General features: G+C 39.4%; 1 protein-coding gene across 1 annotated transcript; it reads left to right on the top strand.

Moving 5' to 3' along the window:
- The first annotated feature begins 15,403 nt into the window (after positions 1 to 15,403).
- pkib (protein kinase (cAMP-dependent, catalytic) inhibitor beta) lies at positions 15,404 to 16,375 on the top strand. The gene is made up of 2 exons (XM_085346795.1): positions 15,404 to 15,545; positions 16,227 to 16,375. The coding sequence occupies exons 1-2, from the start codon at positions 15,404 to 15,406 to the stop codon at positions 16,307 to 16,309; spliced, it is 225 nt and encodes a 74-aa protein (XP_085202921.1). The 3' UTR covers positions 16,310 to 16,375.
- The last annotated feature ends 621 nt before the right edge of the window (positions 16,376 to 16,996 follow it).

Here is a 16,996-nt window from a genome sequence, read left to right as displayed (position 1 = left end):
GTATACAGAAAAATGCAGTAAAGATGGGGACATCCTTACTTTTAGTTGATGGTATGGGTCAAGCTCCAGTGTTGAACCTTACATTTGTCACTAAATACAAAATGCGGATACCCTTAAATTAATATTTACAATGAAGGCTTTTAATTAAAAGTTGCACAGTAACCCTGACATCATCAGAATTATTTAATGGCCTGTATTTGTATAGCGCTTTACTAGTCCCTAAGGACCCCAAAGCGCTTTACACATCCAGTCATCCACACATTCACACACTGGTGATGGCAAGCTACGTTGTAGCCACAGCCACCCTGGGGCGCACTGACAGAGGCGAGGCTGCCGGACACTGGCGCCACTGAGCCCTCTGACCACCACCAGTAGGCAACGGGTGAAGTGTCTTGCCCAAGGACACAACGACCGAGACTGTCCAAGCCGGGGCTCGAACCAGCAACCTTCCGATTACAAGGCGATCTCCCTCTTCTGTTACAAGAAATCAAGAAGATGAAACACTTTTCACAACCTGAGTAGAATTCCTACTTAGAAGTTAGATAATGTGTGTGCTGACCTGTAAAGGGCAAGTAAAGATCATGCACCGAAGCCACCAATCCATTCTCACCTTCACTTAGTCTAATTAGAAACACCACAGAGATCAATAGCAACAGTTGGGTAATGAATGGTGAAATACAAAAAATAGGTCATTGTGTAGGGTTTGACAATGTGATTTTCTAATATTTGACCTTTCCAATGCGGAGCTTATTTACGCACAGTCGAGATCAGTTAATTAGAACGTGACGTTCAAAAGTCGTACTTCCCCCAAAACAGTCTGTTCTTCAGATCATCCCCAAAGCTTTTGCCAGCACTGCCTGCCAGCCATTCTCTACAGCTTTCTGTCAAGTGCGCTAATTGCTGTAAATAGCTGGGTGTTCTGTTGTTGTGATTGACCCTTCTGAAAAGCTGCTCAATCTGTCTCATATTTGGCAAAGTGGAGCCCATTTTATGGGCCTCGTTTTATAGAAAGGCTTGTTTTTGTTGCCACTGCACATTAAACATGGTTAATAACAGAGAAGGCGGTTTGCTTAAAAGGGCTTTGATGTGAAGTACTACTTGGACTTTACCAGTAACAGTATAGCTGAATGATATAAAAATCCTTGTTATGTTGTGGATTCTTTCTGAAACTCTGTTAGGACTGAATGATTGTGATACTGAAATCCTTGTTTTTCCTCGTGAAGGATATACACCTTTCTCATCCTGCCATCTCAACTTTCCAGTCTTTGATGTCACACATGAAGTTTCTTATGACCGATCCAACATTTGGATGATATATTGGTCTGTGCTGAGTTTATCGGCTTGAGACTCATCATAATCCTGCTTAGGTGATTACAAAGAACGAACAAACACATGTGTGCTTTGTATAATTCTAAATGATGAGTTTCATTTAACACTGAGGATGCACCAGTAAACCAACTGTCGTTAGAGTGGTGGGCCTCTCATGTTAGCTTAAACATATCCCCACTGGCTCCCAGTGGGAAAGGGGCCTTTTCTCGTGTCACCTGAAACACGTGATACTGGAATTCTTTTCCAAGTACCAGAAAATATGGAATTCCTAAATTATGATGTTAGGGCAAAGAGTCTAAGTAAGCCTTGATGACCCAGTGGACCCCCTACTTCTGTAGCCTTATAAAATATACAGTGAAGAGCCAGCAGCAGCAGATTTATTTTGTTGTATTTCTAACAGTACTATGTAGAAACAAAGAGCTCTTCCAACTGAAAATTTGACTCTAGGGCTTTAAGACGGCATTCATAATCATCTGCCAGATCTGTTACACAATACTCCTTGGCCTTGAATGTAACACTAGGTTACTACTTAACGAAGTAATCTACTTATTTCACTTTTGGAAAGGTTAAAAATAGAGAAGCACACTGCAAAATCTGTACCATGACTAGAGTACAATGCACAGATCTGTGGCATGTGTAAAAATTCAAAGCTGAAATCCCTGCCAAGCCTGTTTAAGATAAGATAACCTTTATTAGTCCCACACGTGGGAAATTTGTTTTGTCACAGCAGGAAGTGGACAGTGCAAAGTTATGAAGCAAAAATTAGAATACAATAATAAATACAGTACACAACTGTACAGAATAGAATATAATAAAATACTTAAGTTAGTCGCTTAGCTACAATTGGACAGTTCACTTGCCTGTGAAGTGAACTGTTTCACTTCACCTTCAGAAAGATTACCCTCTGAAATAACAATTACCATTAATATAGGGCCTTAAATGTGATTTATGTTTAGTAAATCATTCGTACATTTTCTTTTTTTGAAAAAAGGGATAAGATGTAACATTTTTAAGAGATTTTGTGCACCATCCAAGTCATCCTGGTTTTTATGTACATGCTCACCCCCCCCAAAAGCAAATTATCTACAAAGTAAAAGCCTACGCTGGTGAATTTTCTGTCTGGTTTGTGAAACATAAAAGCAGGAAGCCTTGGTGAGAAGACGGGGCGCTCGGATCAGCGGGAAAGACGGAAGATTTGCCTGGATGTTTGTGAGATCTGAAAGGAGGCTGTGATCACAGTGTCTCGTTAGATCAGTCTCACCTCTCCCTTTTTCCTCCATTTCTGTCTCTGTCTCTCTCTTCACTGCTGCTGCTTAGGAAGAAAAAGAAATATTGTAGCTTTTTGAAAACCAACTGCTGATATCAGTGTCATGCTTCACCTCGTCTACGCTCATAAATGCATGACCTTCTGTGCACCTGGTTTAATGTGACTGAGATGATGAGGGCTATTTCCATCATTGCTTTGCTTAGTTGTGATTAAACGTATACCTTGATAGTTTTGCACTGCGTAATACTGCACGTCTTTATATTTCATCACTTTTGATTGTCTCAATCTTAAGACTACATGTCATGTAATCACATTTTTATTTTTATTAGAAAAAAACAAACATACAACTGCAGTTGAATGTTTCCTCCTCGGTTCCCCTCCTCCACTATATACTGTAGCTGCCTTCATAACAATGGTGCAGTTTCCATGGCAGCTACAGCATGTTAAGCTTTAGGATAACAGTTCAAAAAAAAGTCAGGAGAAGAACGGGGTCTAATCACAGGGTATGAGGAACTAAAAATAGCGAGGGACTTAATCCCAGGCATTATTTATTCATCTAAAACTTCTCGTGTCTGTGCCGGCTGTGTAAACATCACTTCTTTTGTAGCTCCTCTTCAGGCGGGCTGTTTTCCAGCCTAAACCCCCACAGTCATGCTCGCTCAGTCCTTCCTGAGCGAGCATGAGAGTCAGCATAGCGGTGCACGTAACTATGAAAAACATCCGTACTGACAGCTGGCTGATGTGTAATTAAATATTTCTCTTGATGTTGCTGCAAATGGCGATAAAACGGCCTTATAATGTTACATTTAATCATTGCCAGCTCATATGCTATACTTGGTAAGAAGCTGTAGAGTGTGCAGTAGGTCTGCCTGTCACACTGCGAGAATGAGAGTGTGTTGTAGCTGAGCAGAGGTCAGCCTCAGGCAGCAGGCACGGCCAGATTGCTGTGCACGGGGAAGAGAAATCTATTATTGTCTCTTGTTTAGCGAGATGAATGCTTTGATGGATGTCACTTTGCAAAGTTACTACACTGAATTTGCTGGTTGATTAAATGGATTTTGCAGTGAAGAATATCATCAAGTGAGTTTAGGGAGTCCATCTACTTGAACTCAAATTTGAAGCACTTCATGTGAATATCTGTCTTTATCTGACTGCGTAAGTTATTAGTAAGGACAATTCCATTGTTTTCCAGCTCCGACGTCTTTTCTTGATAACGAGTAATTAGATTGGCACCCGCAATGTTGTGAAAAAGTATTTCCCTTAGGCAAAAAAAGTAAGAAATCAGGATAGGGGCAAATACTTTTACACAGCACTATATGGATGCACATCGATCAGTAATGTGAAAAACATTTTAACAACCTTTGCACTCAGATTATCAATGTGTAAGTCCAATTTCATGATCTTAGCCCTTTATGTTAACAGCACATGTCATTGGTTATCGCTGATGTTCCAACTGGTATAATCAAAAGTCCAAAGTGTGTCGTTTTGTTTTTTTTAACTTCTCTGAACAACATTGCAGAACCAAAATACTTTAATATACAATAAAACTATGAAAATCTTGACTATAATGATAATTTTGTCTCAAAAAATGACTTTTATCCAATTTGTAGCCTGACATTTGTTTGTGTCAGCATGCAAACATTTATAGTGGCAAACAAAATAAAGAGAAAGAATTCAGGAAGGGGGCATAGTGCTTCTTTACTGTAAATAAACACTTAAGAGCTTTTTAATACAACCCACTTTCAAGCCTTCATACGTTGTTTTTATAAGTGCTTTTCTAACTGCCAAGGACACTTGGTCTTATGGTCTAAAGAAGCCATGGATCAAATAATCAACCTTGTGAATAACTGGCAACCCATTCTAGCTCCTGAGTCAATGCCACCCTTGCTCCAGGTATCTGCAGATATTCAGTACCATCTGTTACCAGTGTTAAATTAATCAGCTGCATTCAGGACTTTCATTCGTTATGTTACCGTAAGTGCAATAAAATCTCTTCAGCAGTTGTTATCCTGCATGTAATAAGAGGGAGTGAGAGAAACTGTCATAGAAAGCATTGCTCTCACAGCTTATTAGTCACATAAACTTACTTAACCATCCAGCATTTAGATTGGAACCAGACCTATATGTGTGCTAGATATGAGCTTGGAGAATAATTTTCACATCACAATCGTTAACCATTTTATAGCTCTGGCTATAATTTCCATCCATGGACAAAATAAGAAAGAATGAAGGTATCATCTGGTTAAATATGATCAATTCAATTTTGGGTGGCTTTGAATTGCTTTGAGTTAAGTAACGTTTAATGGAGTGTTTTTACAGTTGCTGTATGTATGTATGTAATTTGGGGACACAGTCAGTGGCGTGTCTAGAAAATTTTTGTTGGGGGGGCCAGGTAGGGGCACAGATTTGGAGAAGGGTGGCAGATTTAATTGGCAGATAATGTTTTAAAAAAAAATTCTACCAACCCTTAACCATAATTCAATAATCCTATAAACCTAATAACCAAATGCACTTTTAACTCTTATTAGAATGAGATTTTAACCACTACTGTGCAAAGTTTTTAGATACTGCGTTGATAAAGTACAAGAGATACAATCAGTGCTTTGTCAGTGTTTACTCAGCATTCAAGGACAGCAATATTTGCATAGTATTTTTACTGACATATAGTGCACATATGTTTTGGGCAAAAACATTTTTGAAAATTAAAATACGAACATTTGTAACAAACAATTGACAAATTAGCCAATGCCAATGCAAAACTTTATCTGTCTGTTAAAAAAAGAAGATAATCTTCTCACAAACTGGTGTTTGATTTTGAAACAGGAAAAAAGTGGGGAAACAACTGAAAAGACTAACATTTGAATAAAACCTGAAAGCAAGTAAATACTTTCTATGCTGCCTTATGGTAAACTTTGGTAATATTGATCAAGAACAACACTGGCTGATGATAAAATACAGTCAGCTGGCATGGTGACACTGCCAGTATTAACCTGCAGGGCTGGACTGGGACAAAAAAATTGGGCATTTTTACTACAGACCGACTCACCAGGTAGTAAAGCCATAAAGACTTTGACTGAAAACAAACCCTGTTGTGACAGTGATGTACAGTCTTGTTGGTATATGTATGATTTCTATACATTTTACGTCAGATAAAAACTTTGGTTGTAAGATTTAGATAATTATTTAATAAAAACTAGGTATTTTAAATGAGAATAAGAAAGAAAAGTATTTCTTTGTGCCCACCTTTCCCTGTTAATGCCCTACCTGGCCCCCTGGCAAAACTTTGCTAGACCCGCCCCTGCACAGTTACCAGCTGTCAGCTACATAAAAAAGGATCCTGGTGTTATTTGTCTCTCAGAAACAGTTCATAACTTCCCTTCAACTCATTCATGTCACCTAAAAGGTAAACCTGTTTCTCCATCACCTGTTCAGCTCTGATGGTTCAGTAAGGACATCTCCTGGTTTCATCTTCATGTTTCCCTCTCACCACATATCTAAACAGACATCATGACCAGCAGCTTTACAGCTGTGGCTCCAGCAAACATCAGCTGATACTAGAAATTAATATTAAATAAATTCTAACAACAGCTGATCAAGCTTAAACGTGCTGCTGTTGTTTAGCGCGACATCTGCTGGTTTCCTCTTTCTGGCACAAAGTGGGCGATAAACAAGAGAGAAAAGCCGATCAGCTGATCATTGATCAGTTTCATGATTGAAGTAGCAACAGGAGAGGGAGGGGGAGAGAATGAGAGAAGAGGCAGCTGTGCAGCATAAAGACAGAATAAATCCAGCTTTGTGTCTTTTTTCCATTCTAGCTAAAGTCCGGGACAAACTGCGTCTCTTCTCAGCTCAATACGAAACGTGTAATATTTTCTCTGAATGAGGGACCATTCCATTTTTTAAGGAGCCGTTGGCAACTCTACTAACCTTATGAATAAAATAAAGTTCACTATCAGTAACATCATAGCACCCACCCAGCTGTATAAAAACTCCGTCAAACTGGCTAGAACGCAGTATGAGTTATTGCAACTGACAGTAAAAAGTCAGCAACATGAAAATAAACTCCACCTAAACTTGGTTTATATCTGACCCAGATAGACTGCAGGTCATAACTTCTTACCTGAAGTTCAGTTCACCTGACACTCGGACTGGCGGCTGCTTCGGGTCTCTCCTCCTGCCTCCCCTTCCCTCATCCACCTGTTGCCTCTGTGGAAGCCCCGTCATAGCCACCACCAAACAACGGAGTTATTTCTACACATCGACCTGCATCTGGCCAATCCACCACCTCTCATTGTTCATGCCATTACAAAAAAAAAATAAAAAATAAGTCACTGGGGATATGCCCGATGGCCAGTCCAGCTATGTTAACCTGCAACCAAATCTGCAGCTCCATACAGCAATGTTACGACTTAGATTATATCTTATAACTCTTATGTTAGCTGCCCTCAGTAGCATACTGTCTGAAATATTCCACAGCTGCAATAATTCTTTAAGTGTTATTTTTTTCCTTGGTATTCTAATTTCACCGAAGTTTACTAAACTCAACAAACTTGATATTACTTACCGGGACATTTATTCTGTCCTCATTTTCTTTCACCGAAAAATTGTTTCCTGCAGTGCCATCTTTCGCGCTTGGCTCTCCTACCTTTGCTAACGTGATGCGCATAGCGCAGAAGCGATGCTGCATTCACTTACACTCGGATATCTGAGCGTCACCGTGAAAACATAATCGGACATTTGATATTTGATTGAATTTTATTGTTTTGCCTTTGGGGTGGCACCTGGGGTGGCCAGTCTGGTTTGGGGGGTGGCCTGTGCCCCCCCAGGCCACCCCGCTGGACACGCCATTGGACACAGTGTCCTTATTTAGAATCAATTTCCCCTCGAGTGTCTTCAGTCATTGCACAGAGGAATGATTATGTGGTTATGTTGTCCTCGGTGGTTTATATGGTTCCATTTAGAGAAATGGTGTCTGTTCTATTTAATGAAAAAAAAGAGAGATTTGTGCCAACTGTTTTCTTTTAAAATTAATATGCATTATTAGTCTTTTAGCGGATATGAATTGAACACTAAACACTCTGAAGTTGTGAAACATTACAAAATTAAACATACAGTAATTAAAAAGATTAATTATATACCTATATGTTTAGAGCCAGACTTTAGTTCTGCTCCCTAAATTTTACAACATAGTTATTTAAATTAAATCTTTTTGGATATTCCAGATGAATGCAAAGGGAATTCTGGAACCAAACTAAAGCATATTGAGTTGGTGTCACAATTTGCAGAGGCAAATTGTGCGGCGCGCGCGCGCGAGAGAGACGTGGACCCAAATGTAGGCAACCAAATGTAGGCAGCAGAGGTAACACAGGGGATGACAGGCAGACGGACCGATGAAGAACAAAGGATAACACACACTAAATATATACAGAGGGAAACAAGGAAATGGCACACAGGAGGGAGACACAGCTGAACCGAATCAACATGATGAGACATGGAGGACATAAGACACGAACCTTCAGTAAAACAGGAAACACGACACAGATTCAGAGACACGGGCTTTACACAGAGACATGACTGACTTGGAAACAGAGAGAACCTGGGAACCAAAACCTAAAAACTAGAAATCTTAGTCAAAGACATAACCAGATTAAACCAAAACGTAATATAATATTAATTAATGAAAAAATACTGAGTCATCAGAGTCAGGACCATGTCTGTTCGTTGCATTTTATATTGTAAATGTTAGCAGAGACGCTACCAAAAGCTTCAGTAAATGACATGCATCATATTGTGATTTGTTGGTAAAGGTTTGTTGGATCGACTTTCAAGTTTGGCATTTTCTCCACACGACAGAAGGGAAATTATGTTGACATCAGTTGTGTGGATGCACAGTCTAAGATATCGAGCTCTCAGCGTTGCTTTCTTTTTGCTACTCGTGGTTTCTTTCTGTTAGGACTGAGAGCTTTCTTGCTTAGCCTCCTTCCTCTTGCATTTCCATTGAGAATAGCAGGTGCGCCATTGTAAAAGCCAACAAGGCTTCTTCTGAAAAGACCCTTTCTCCTTGGCACCGAGAGCCTGTGAGGTTGGTTGGAGACAATGCCCTGTGCTGTTGTTGTCGAAACTAACCTCCAACATCAAATGTGTTTAGTGCTGTTTAAAGCCTTCCCTTTTAAAGCTCGAGAAGCAGACACGTGAAAGTGCTTTTACTCCATTTGCACATACCCACATGGCAAATGTAAGTGGATAATTTTAGCTGCATGATTATTTACACAGTAGCCCCATGACAGGATGTCTTTAGTACGTGGTGTATAATATGGTACAAAATAATAGCGGTGGCTGTGTTTAGGAATAGCCTGGATAGCAATTTGCAACATTAATGAGTTTTTATGTAATTGCAGAGCTGTGACGAGTTTGAAAGAAGAAGAGGAGAAAATAGACTTTACCTTTCCTCAGTTTTTTTTATTGTAAGCCAGCTTCAACCTCTGTTTTTTTTATGAAAAGACTTGTATAACATAAACCTTTTGCATAATTCACTTGCAGCTTGTTCCTGTGTCTGCCTGAGCTGGCACAGATACCTTATGTAGGTCAGTTTACTTGACAAGATAATCCCATCTAAACTGTTGTTGGATTATCAGCTAAAATTAAACTGTTCACATGATGGGTCACTGCCTGTTCAGTGCTTAATCCAGTAGCTCAATGAAAGTTACCATGTGTTCTACTTAGGACCGGAATAACAATAGCTATTACTTATTCTGACATTTCAGCAGTGAAGCCACTGAAAGCCAGTGATTTTATCTGGCTAAACAACTTCTTAACCTCTCAGCTTCCTCTTCAGTCTGACAGTGTAAAAACCCCAGAGCTGAATCATCCTGGAAAGCTGTCAGATCAGCAGTGACTGACTGTGGCCACCACCTGGTATTAAATGAAAAGTTGTTATAGCAAGTCAGTGTAAGAGCCAAAGTTTGGTTTTAATTAGCAGGATTAACAGTCAAAGCTGAGCTTTTCAGTGATAATCAGTTTCTCAGCTTGAGAAGCCTCTGAGCCAGACTGAAACTTCACAGAGAGACAAGCTATCCGTCCTACTGCGTGACCCAAACGCCTATTGTTAGACTCCAAGCTGAACAAAGAGAAGCTTTGACACGTGGCCCTGGAGGTGAAATTTGGAACAATATTCTGGATTTGCCTACAGTATAAACTTACTGAATGGCTAAATTTAGTACTGCAGCCACAAAGTAATTCACTTGAAATCACTTAAAGTTGCAGGTGTGACGTGTTCATGTGAACACAGATGGCTCATTCTTTGTATTTATATTTGAAGTTAATGGTAGTGATTTGAGAAACATGAGGACAGCTGATGTTATTCAGTTGACCCCTTTGACTTGCACGTTGAGTCAGTTAATATTGCAACAAAACACTGTAATTAAGAGTGCCAAATAATCATCTAATATTTAAAACCAACTGGTAAATATGACGGCTTTACACTTAGGTCTGTAATTTGTTGGACAAAGACAGAATTTTTGTAGTTTTGCTTCTATAAACCACCACAACAGACTTGAAATCAGTCAATATGTGATTCAAATTCAGACTTTCTGCTCTAGCGGATGAAATTTTGCATCAACTGTTTGGAAATTACATATAGAAAGTTTTCTGTTTTAAATGCACACTCCTCCATTTGTAGCCTCGAAAATAATTGGACAATTGACTAACAAGCAGTTTCATGGCTAGCTGATGGTTTCTGTGTTATTTTATGAAATGAAGCAAACATCCGAAGTTGATTCAAGAAATGTTGAATATGTGTTTTGTTGTTTTTATAGTTTTAGTGTTGAATCCCAAAGTGTTGTCAGTTTAAGTGAAGAAGGCCACAGTTATGTTGAAAAAAAAAACCAAAACCAAAGATAAAGCTTTCAGAGAGAGCAAAGCCTTGAAGTGACCAAATCCACAATCTGGTATATTCTTTACAAAAAGCAATGTACGGGCCAGCTCACCATCAATAGGGCCTGGAAAAACAACAAAAGACAAAGTGCATGATGACATTTCCATGGTTAAGAAAAACAGCCTCACAACATCTAAAGAAGTCAAGAACATTATTAGGGAGGGAGGCGTATCAGTGTCGAGGTCCCTTCATAAATGGAAATGAAGAGGGTTTACAACAAGGCGCAAACCACTGGTTACACTCAAGAGCAAGAGGGCTGGATTAGACTAAACATCTAAGATTAATTTGTACCAGAACGATGGGAAAGGAAAAGGTTCCAGAAGGAAAGGAACAGCTCGTGATATGAAGCATGCGATATCATCAAAGAGGTGGAGGCAGTGTTATCACATGGCTGCCAGTGGAACCAGGTCACTAGTGTTTATTGATGATGTGACTGATAGAAGTAGCAGGATGAATCCTGAAGTGAACAGACCTGTACTCTGCTGAGACTCGCCAAATGATGCAAATGGATAATTTCCCAAAGCACACTACAAACGCAAGAGTTTCTCAAGAGCAAAGAAATTGGATACGCTTCAATTGTCAAGTCAGGCACTTTAAACTAAAGCCAATAGAGGACCTTTTTAAGTTATTAAATAGAAAACTGAAGACAGACAGACCCATAAGGAAGCAGCAAGTGAAGGCAGCTACCGTAAAAGCTCAGCACGGGACCTCAAGGGGGAAAACACAAAAAACCTTTACTCTCTTTGGACGAATAGTCTGACATCTGACACCTCAACTAGAAGTAGTGTGCGTCCGATTATTGTGTAATCGTCAACAGGCTTCTGCTTCTTTTCCTTCAGATGCAAAATTTCTGAACATACCACCTGCTTCATCTTCTGTCTGAAGCCAGTTTCTGCGTTGTTTTTTTTTTAACATTTTCTAAGAAAAATACACTTTTCCGGTTTAATCAAGTACTATTATTATGAAAAGTCGAAGATGTGCACGTGGATCACAGACTCCCAGTATTCAGTACTCCGAAAGAGCTGTCATTATATTTCATTCTATATATTTACGTTTGTTTTATATATACACTGAGTCTAATCAGCTAATGACATGGAGGCATGTAGACTGCCGTTTAAATTAAGAATCAGAATTGGGGAAACAAGGTGACTTAAGTAACTTTGAATGTGGCATTGTTGTTTGTGCCACATGGGCTGCTCTGAGTATTTCAGAAACTGGTGAAATCTTTAGGGTTTACAAAGAGTGCTCCAAAAAAGAGAAGCTACCCAGTCAGCTGAGCTTCTGCAGGTGAAAATATCTTGTTTGACATCACAGGTCAGAGGAGAATAGTCAGTCTTCTTCAAGCTGATAGGAAGCCAACAGTAACTCAGATAACTACTTTTGATATCTTAGGTGTTTTCGTACACACAGCTAGGGCAAGACACTAAAGCAATAAAGATATGTGGTGCACAATAACCTTTCCTCACTAGAGATACATGGGATAGGGTCAATATAAAGTCAGCAAATCCCATTACTTCCTTGTTTTGACAGACCACATGAAAGGGAGTGAGCATCATCAAAGACAAAATGAAAACAGAAAACTCGGGTGGTCGAGTTTCTGAATATGACAGGTTAAAGTGCAAAAGACGAGGATATTGTTAAAAGGAAGAGTCAGAGGAATTCAGTGTAGCATACACTACACACTACATACAAAGGCCAGCTACACCACAAATTGTTTTCACCCTCTGCAGCGGTGGCATCCTCATAGTGTACAGTTGCCTGTTTATCAGTACAGTGCGATGCATTGAACAATGCAAGATTTTTCTTAGAAACAAAGAGACAGTAATATTGTAGCCTAGTTTTTAAAAGATGTGTTGCCAGGAAGCTGATGCTGATTAAAGTAATTGGCCCTCGCTACCAACTCCCTGGCCACAAAAAGTTCTCTGAGGCAGCTATACACAGAGTGCAGAGAGATAGTAGTCAGGCCTCACTGTCCACTGCTCTCTCTATTTTAAATCTTATTTATTTATTGTCTAGGAGCAAAAGTGAACAACAATTGAGTATGATTTTTTCATTGTGCATTTCTTTCGTTATTTGTTTGAAGTTCCATAATGTTCTGTCTGTCGTGGTCACCTTCTGACAGAATATAAATAATGTTTCAATGAAAAGGAACCTTTAAGCTTGACAGAAATAGTGATTTGGTTTATATCATGATATCCAATCATATACACAGGTGACCAGTGGCAGAAAACTAGATCCAGTGCCATCTGAGTGCTGCATCAATTGGCGGATACAACTGATGGAAGCTGACATGGCCAGTAAGCTGTTTTATTTCGACTGCTGACCTAGAAGAAGTGCAGTGAAGAATTTTAAATATATATATAGTATTTTTGTCATGTCAGAGCTTATTTTCTTTTATATCTCTAAGTCCTTAAATTCTGGTAGTATTTTCAGGTTAATCTCAAAATACAACATTTTGTTTTCCTGTGCATTTGTTTGAATCCTACCCAGCCTTGATGTAATTGTCTACCCACTGATCAGCTATATTTTTATTGACTTTGTATATTTAGATTTGACTATTAAGAATGAGAAAAATAATGGATTTTTTTGGGCATATTAAATAAAAGGAAAAAAAAATCAAACATACAGTTGAATTGGAAATAAATGCAATCAACTAAATAAATAAAGTATGAAAATGAATTGTTTGAATGGGCCCCGGACAGAGTATTGGTAATGGTAACTGTGCAACAGCATTTTGACATCAATTAATCAAAGCTGCATGAATTATTAGCAACTTGCTATGTGTACATCCTGTGTGGTATGGAGGAGGGTGGACACAGGCTTTGTGGAAAGTGTGATTACACATTTGTACTGATTAAATATATAAAACATTTATGTTAATCGTAGGTAGATTTTTCAGAATTATGTATTGAGCTTGATAAATGCTACATATTTTAAAACCAAAGGTACGTACATGTTTTAAAGTATCTCAGTCATAGCCATGATTCCTACCTGCAGCCACAGTTTTAGCTGCCAGCATGCAATAATGTAAACATATTGGAAGCAAAGTGCCTTTCTCCATGGAGACATTTAAAGCTTAGATGAGCTCAGTAGCAAGGCTTCAACTGTGCTCGAGGCTAACAGATGGTCAACTTATGGCCCTCTTTTTGAGGATGGTGTGTGTGCGAGTTTATAGCTGCACATATGCATTAACTCACACGTCAGCCCTTTGTTGAGAGAGAGCAATGGGAACTGAGATTTCGCTCCACAGAATGGTATGGCTATTTAAAGGGAGGCAACACAACAAAAGGGGGAGACTGGGAAGAGAGAGTGAGATAGTGAGCGAATGGATTCCAGTCATATGTTTACCTGCCAGTGGTGCTTTTTCTGTACTGTTGCCATGGCAGCAATGGCTCGCTGTATGTGTGTGTGCTGCGAGTCTGTGAGACAAGGGATGTAATTCTGCCTGTCACCAGTGTAGCCTGGAGCTGACTCCCCAGCTGCTGGTTGCCATGAGACCAGACAGACACATCCTCCTTTTCAGTGATGAATCTTTTCTCTGGATGTTCAAATCACATTAAGTACATTTTGTTTTCTGAGAAATGTCAAAATTAATATCCACTGTTAGACTATGTAAAACATAAAAATAACATAAAACGTAGTGTCAACTTTTTAAAAGTGTTGGGATTAAAACTACTAGGGTACATATAGGGATGATTAGCAGGCTAGCTATATCATTAAAGATGTACCCCACACAGCTTTTCCCCGTGCAGTACACACCAAACAGAAACAGCACACTGTGAGTTGATTGAGTGAATTGTTACAAAATAAGACCTGGAACGTCCTCTCTTCAAAAATGGCATGCCATTTTATATCTGCATCCATGCTTTTAAACATTTGATATGTTGTACTAAGACTTTTTTCTTTGAAAAATATATTCCAATTTAAATTTGGTGCCAGCAACACCGCAAAAAAATGTAACAGGGAACAGAGTTGAAACATGTTACAACTAATTGCTTGCATCAAAGAAAGGTCGAGTGTTCCAGAAGTAAAGATTGAGAGGCGAGCAGCCCAATATTTTAATAATGTTTTTCAGCGTGAAACTGCTAAAAATGTCACAATATTCAAACAAACAGAGAATCTGCAGATGTCTCTGTGTGCAAGGGACAAGGCAGTGATGGAAACACAACTTGAATGACTGTGATATTCAGGCCTTCCTATGACACTGCATTGAAAACAGTTGCAGCCTGCTCAGCATGTAAAGCCCTTCATTTGTTCAACAAACTTCTTGGTCGTTGCTAGCTAACTAACGAACTAAGCAAATGGTTGACCATTTACCGTAATATCAAACTCTGAAAAACAAGATGAGAAAAGGAACTAGAAGTTACAAGTAAAAAAATTAGAACCACAAACCAAATATAAGCTGTGTTTTTAGATGTTAAACATGTCACATTGACATTCTCAATATTTTTTAATGATTATATTTATAGGTTTCAGAGGCCAATTTGACATTCACAGTTTTTTGTCCTTTTATACCTTATAGATGTATTTTACAGAGAGCTATGCCCCTCTGCCTCCACCGGTTGAAGCAGATGACAGAGTCTGGTTCTCCCTGAGCTTGCTTCCTGTTAAAAAGGAGTTTTTCCTTCCCACTCTCGCCAAATGCTTGCTCATAATAGGTTGATCTGATTGTTAGGGTTTTCTCATAGGCTCTCTTGTAGGGTATTTACCTCACAATGTAAAGCGCTTTGAGGCAACTGTTGTTGTGACTTAGCAGAAATACTGCTCAGGTGAGTTAAAATCATGTATCATACCTTATCATATAAGGTATGATACATGATACATGGGTAAAATCGTAACATTGTACCTTCTTTTTTTCCTGAAGAGTTCCTGAAATGACCGAAGTGGAGCCAGTGCTGGACTTTGCCTCCTCGGGGCGCTCAGGGAGGAGAAATGCCCTGCCTGATATCCTGGGCTCTCCAGCGGGTGTAAACCCTGGTGACTTACCTCTAAAACTGGCTGAGCTATCCCTAAAAGGTGATATTTCCCTTTAAATGTGTTTTTTTTTTTAACTTAGTACTTTAGCATGTGAAGCAATATATTTGATTATTTAGAAACAGTATAATGTAAATTAAGGACACTTTGAGAGATGTTTTTGTGAACTTGACTGAGATATTTGATCCCCGGAAGCCTTTATGTGGCTCATCTATGGCTTGAAGCTATGGCAAAGTTTTTGAGATTTAGGAAAGGTTGTCCTTGTCTAAATACATCTCCATTTAGTAGCAGATGGGTGAGCTTTAGGCTAGGAATGTCACTAGGGAAATGCTGCCCATTTCCCTGTCATGCATCACAATTGCTAAAAGTGTGTAGCTACCAGGAGTGCCAAATTTGAGCCATTGAGCATCTTTGGCTGCATGTGTAGAAAACAAATTAGCATCTAACATAACACAACATGGTCGTGCAATTCATCTTACAGACCCCAAAAATGAAAATACAGGTTTGCTCACATGAACTCGGATCTTTTGGAATTCCTCCAGCAGTGGCAGAGAGACACTTTGTTTGCCTGCATTGGGGTTTCTGAAAAAAATAGCAGCCTTAAAATGAAAGCAAAAACAAAAAATGCCAGGCACGCACTGTCACAGTCATTTATGAACAATAGCTTTGGAAAGAAGTTCCACATTTGTGCCTTTAGAAGTCATTTTTGAGTTTTGTGTGCAGATGGTCCGGGAGGGGCTCAGTCACCCACGGCGGAGGAGCCACCAGCACCGCCAGAAAGCTCAGATGGGAAAGAGGGATCATAGGGACTCGTTTATTTACCTCCCCGGAGGCCTACAGAGATAACCTGAGAGAGGATGAGGAACGAGGCAGAGGGCGACCTATGGGAGAATGAGTGATGATCTGTGGAGAGTCACACCGTTTGCGAGGAAGCTGAGCCACGGAGGGAGGGTGATGGATCCACTCCCAAAGGACTGGAGCCAAGAGCTTAGGACTGTTTTGGTACTTTCTAAAAAGAGTCAGACGTCACCTAGTTCTGAACCACATAGTGTGTGCACGTGTGCATATATGCATAAACGCGGATACGCTACATTGGGAATAAAAAGGACAATGACTGATTGTGTCCTGTACACTCTTTATTACAATTTTTCTATGATTTATTTAAAACGAAAGAAAAAAGGAACTTGCGAGTCAAAATGTAACGCACCATTTTCCTTGCATTTCCTGCAGATCTCTGTTTTGTAGCTCTGTGTGTTCTTTGACAGTAGTTTAACTGCAGCCTGTAGTGGCTCGATCCTTTTTAACTCATTACACGACTTAAGAAAACTGGGAACTGTGTTATCCGGCTCATTTATGCTTTTTACACTAAATATGTATGATCTAGTGTGCATTTTCAAATGAGTCTATAACTACACTGCAGTTGTACAGTTTGTATCCTTCATCACCAGACTGTTTTAACCATAACAGCAACCAGGGACTCTTTGCACTTTTTA

Source organism: Diplotaxodon limnothrissa, linkage group LG22 (assembly GCF_057381915.1).
Source record: "Diplotaxodon limnothrissa isolate DT_005_m linkage group LG22, D_limnothrissa_male_GT1.1, whole genome shotgun sequence".
Taxonomy (NCBI): Eukaryota; Metazoa; Chordata; class Actinopteri; order Cichliformes; family Cichlidae; genus Diplotaxodon; species Diplotaxodon limnothrissa.
This window is presented reverse-complemented; position numbering and strand designations above follow the sequence as displayed.

What these genes read in the sequence shown, in the direction of transcription:
- pkib (XM_085346795.1), top strand. Translation starts at nt 15,404, where the DNA reads ATGACCGAAGTGGAGCCAGTGCTGGACTTTGCCTCCTCGGGGCGCTCA. An exon ending in GGCTGAGCTATCCCTAAAAG is followed by an intron (nt 15,546 to 16,226) that starts GTGATATTTCCC and finishes TTTTGTGTGCAG; the next exon opens with ATGGTCCGGGAGGGGCTCAG.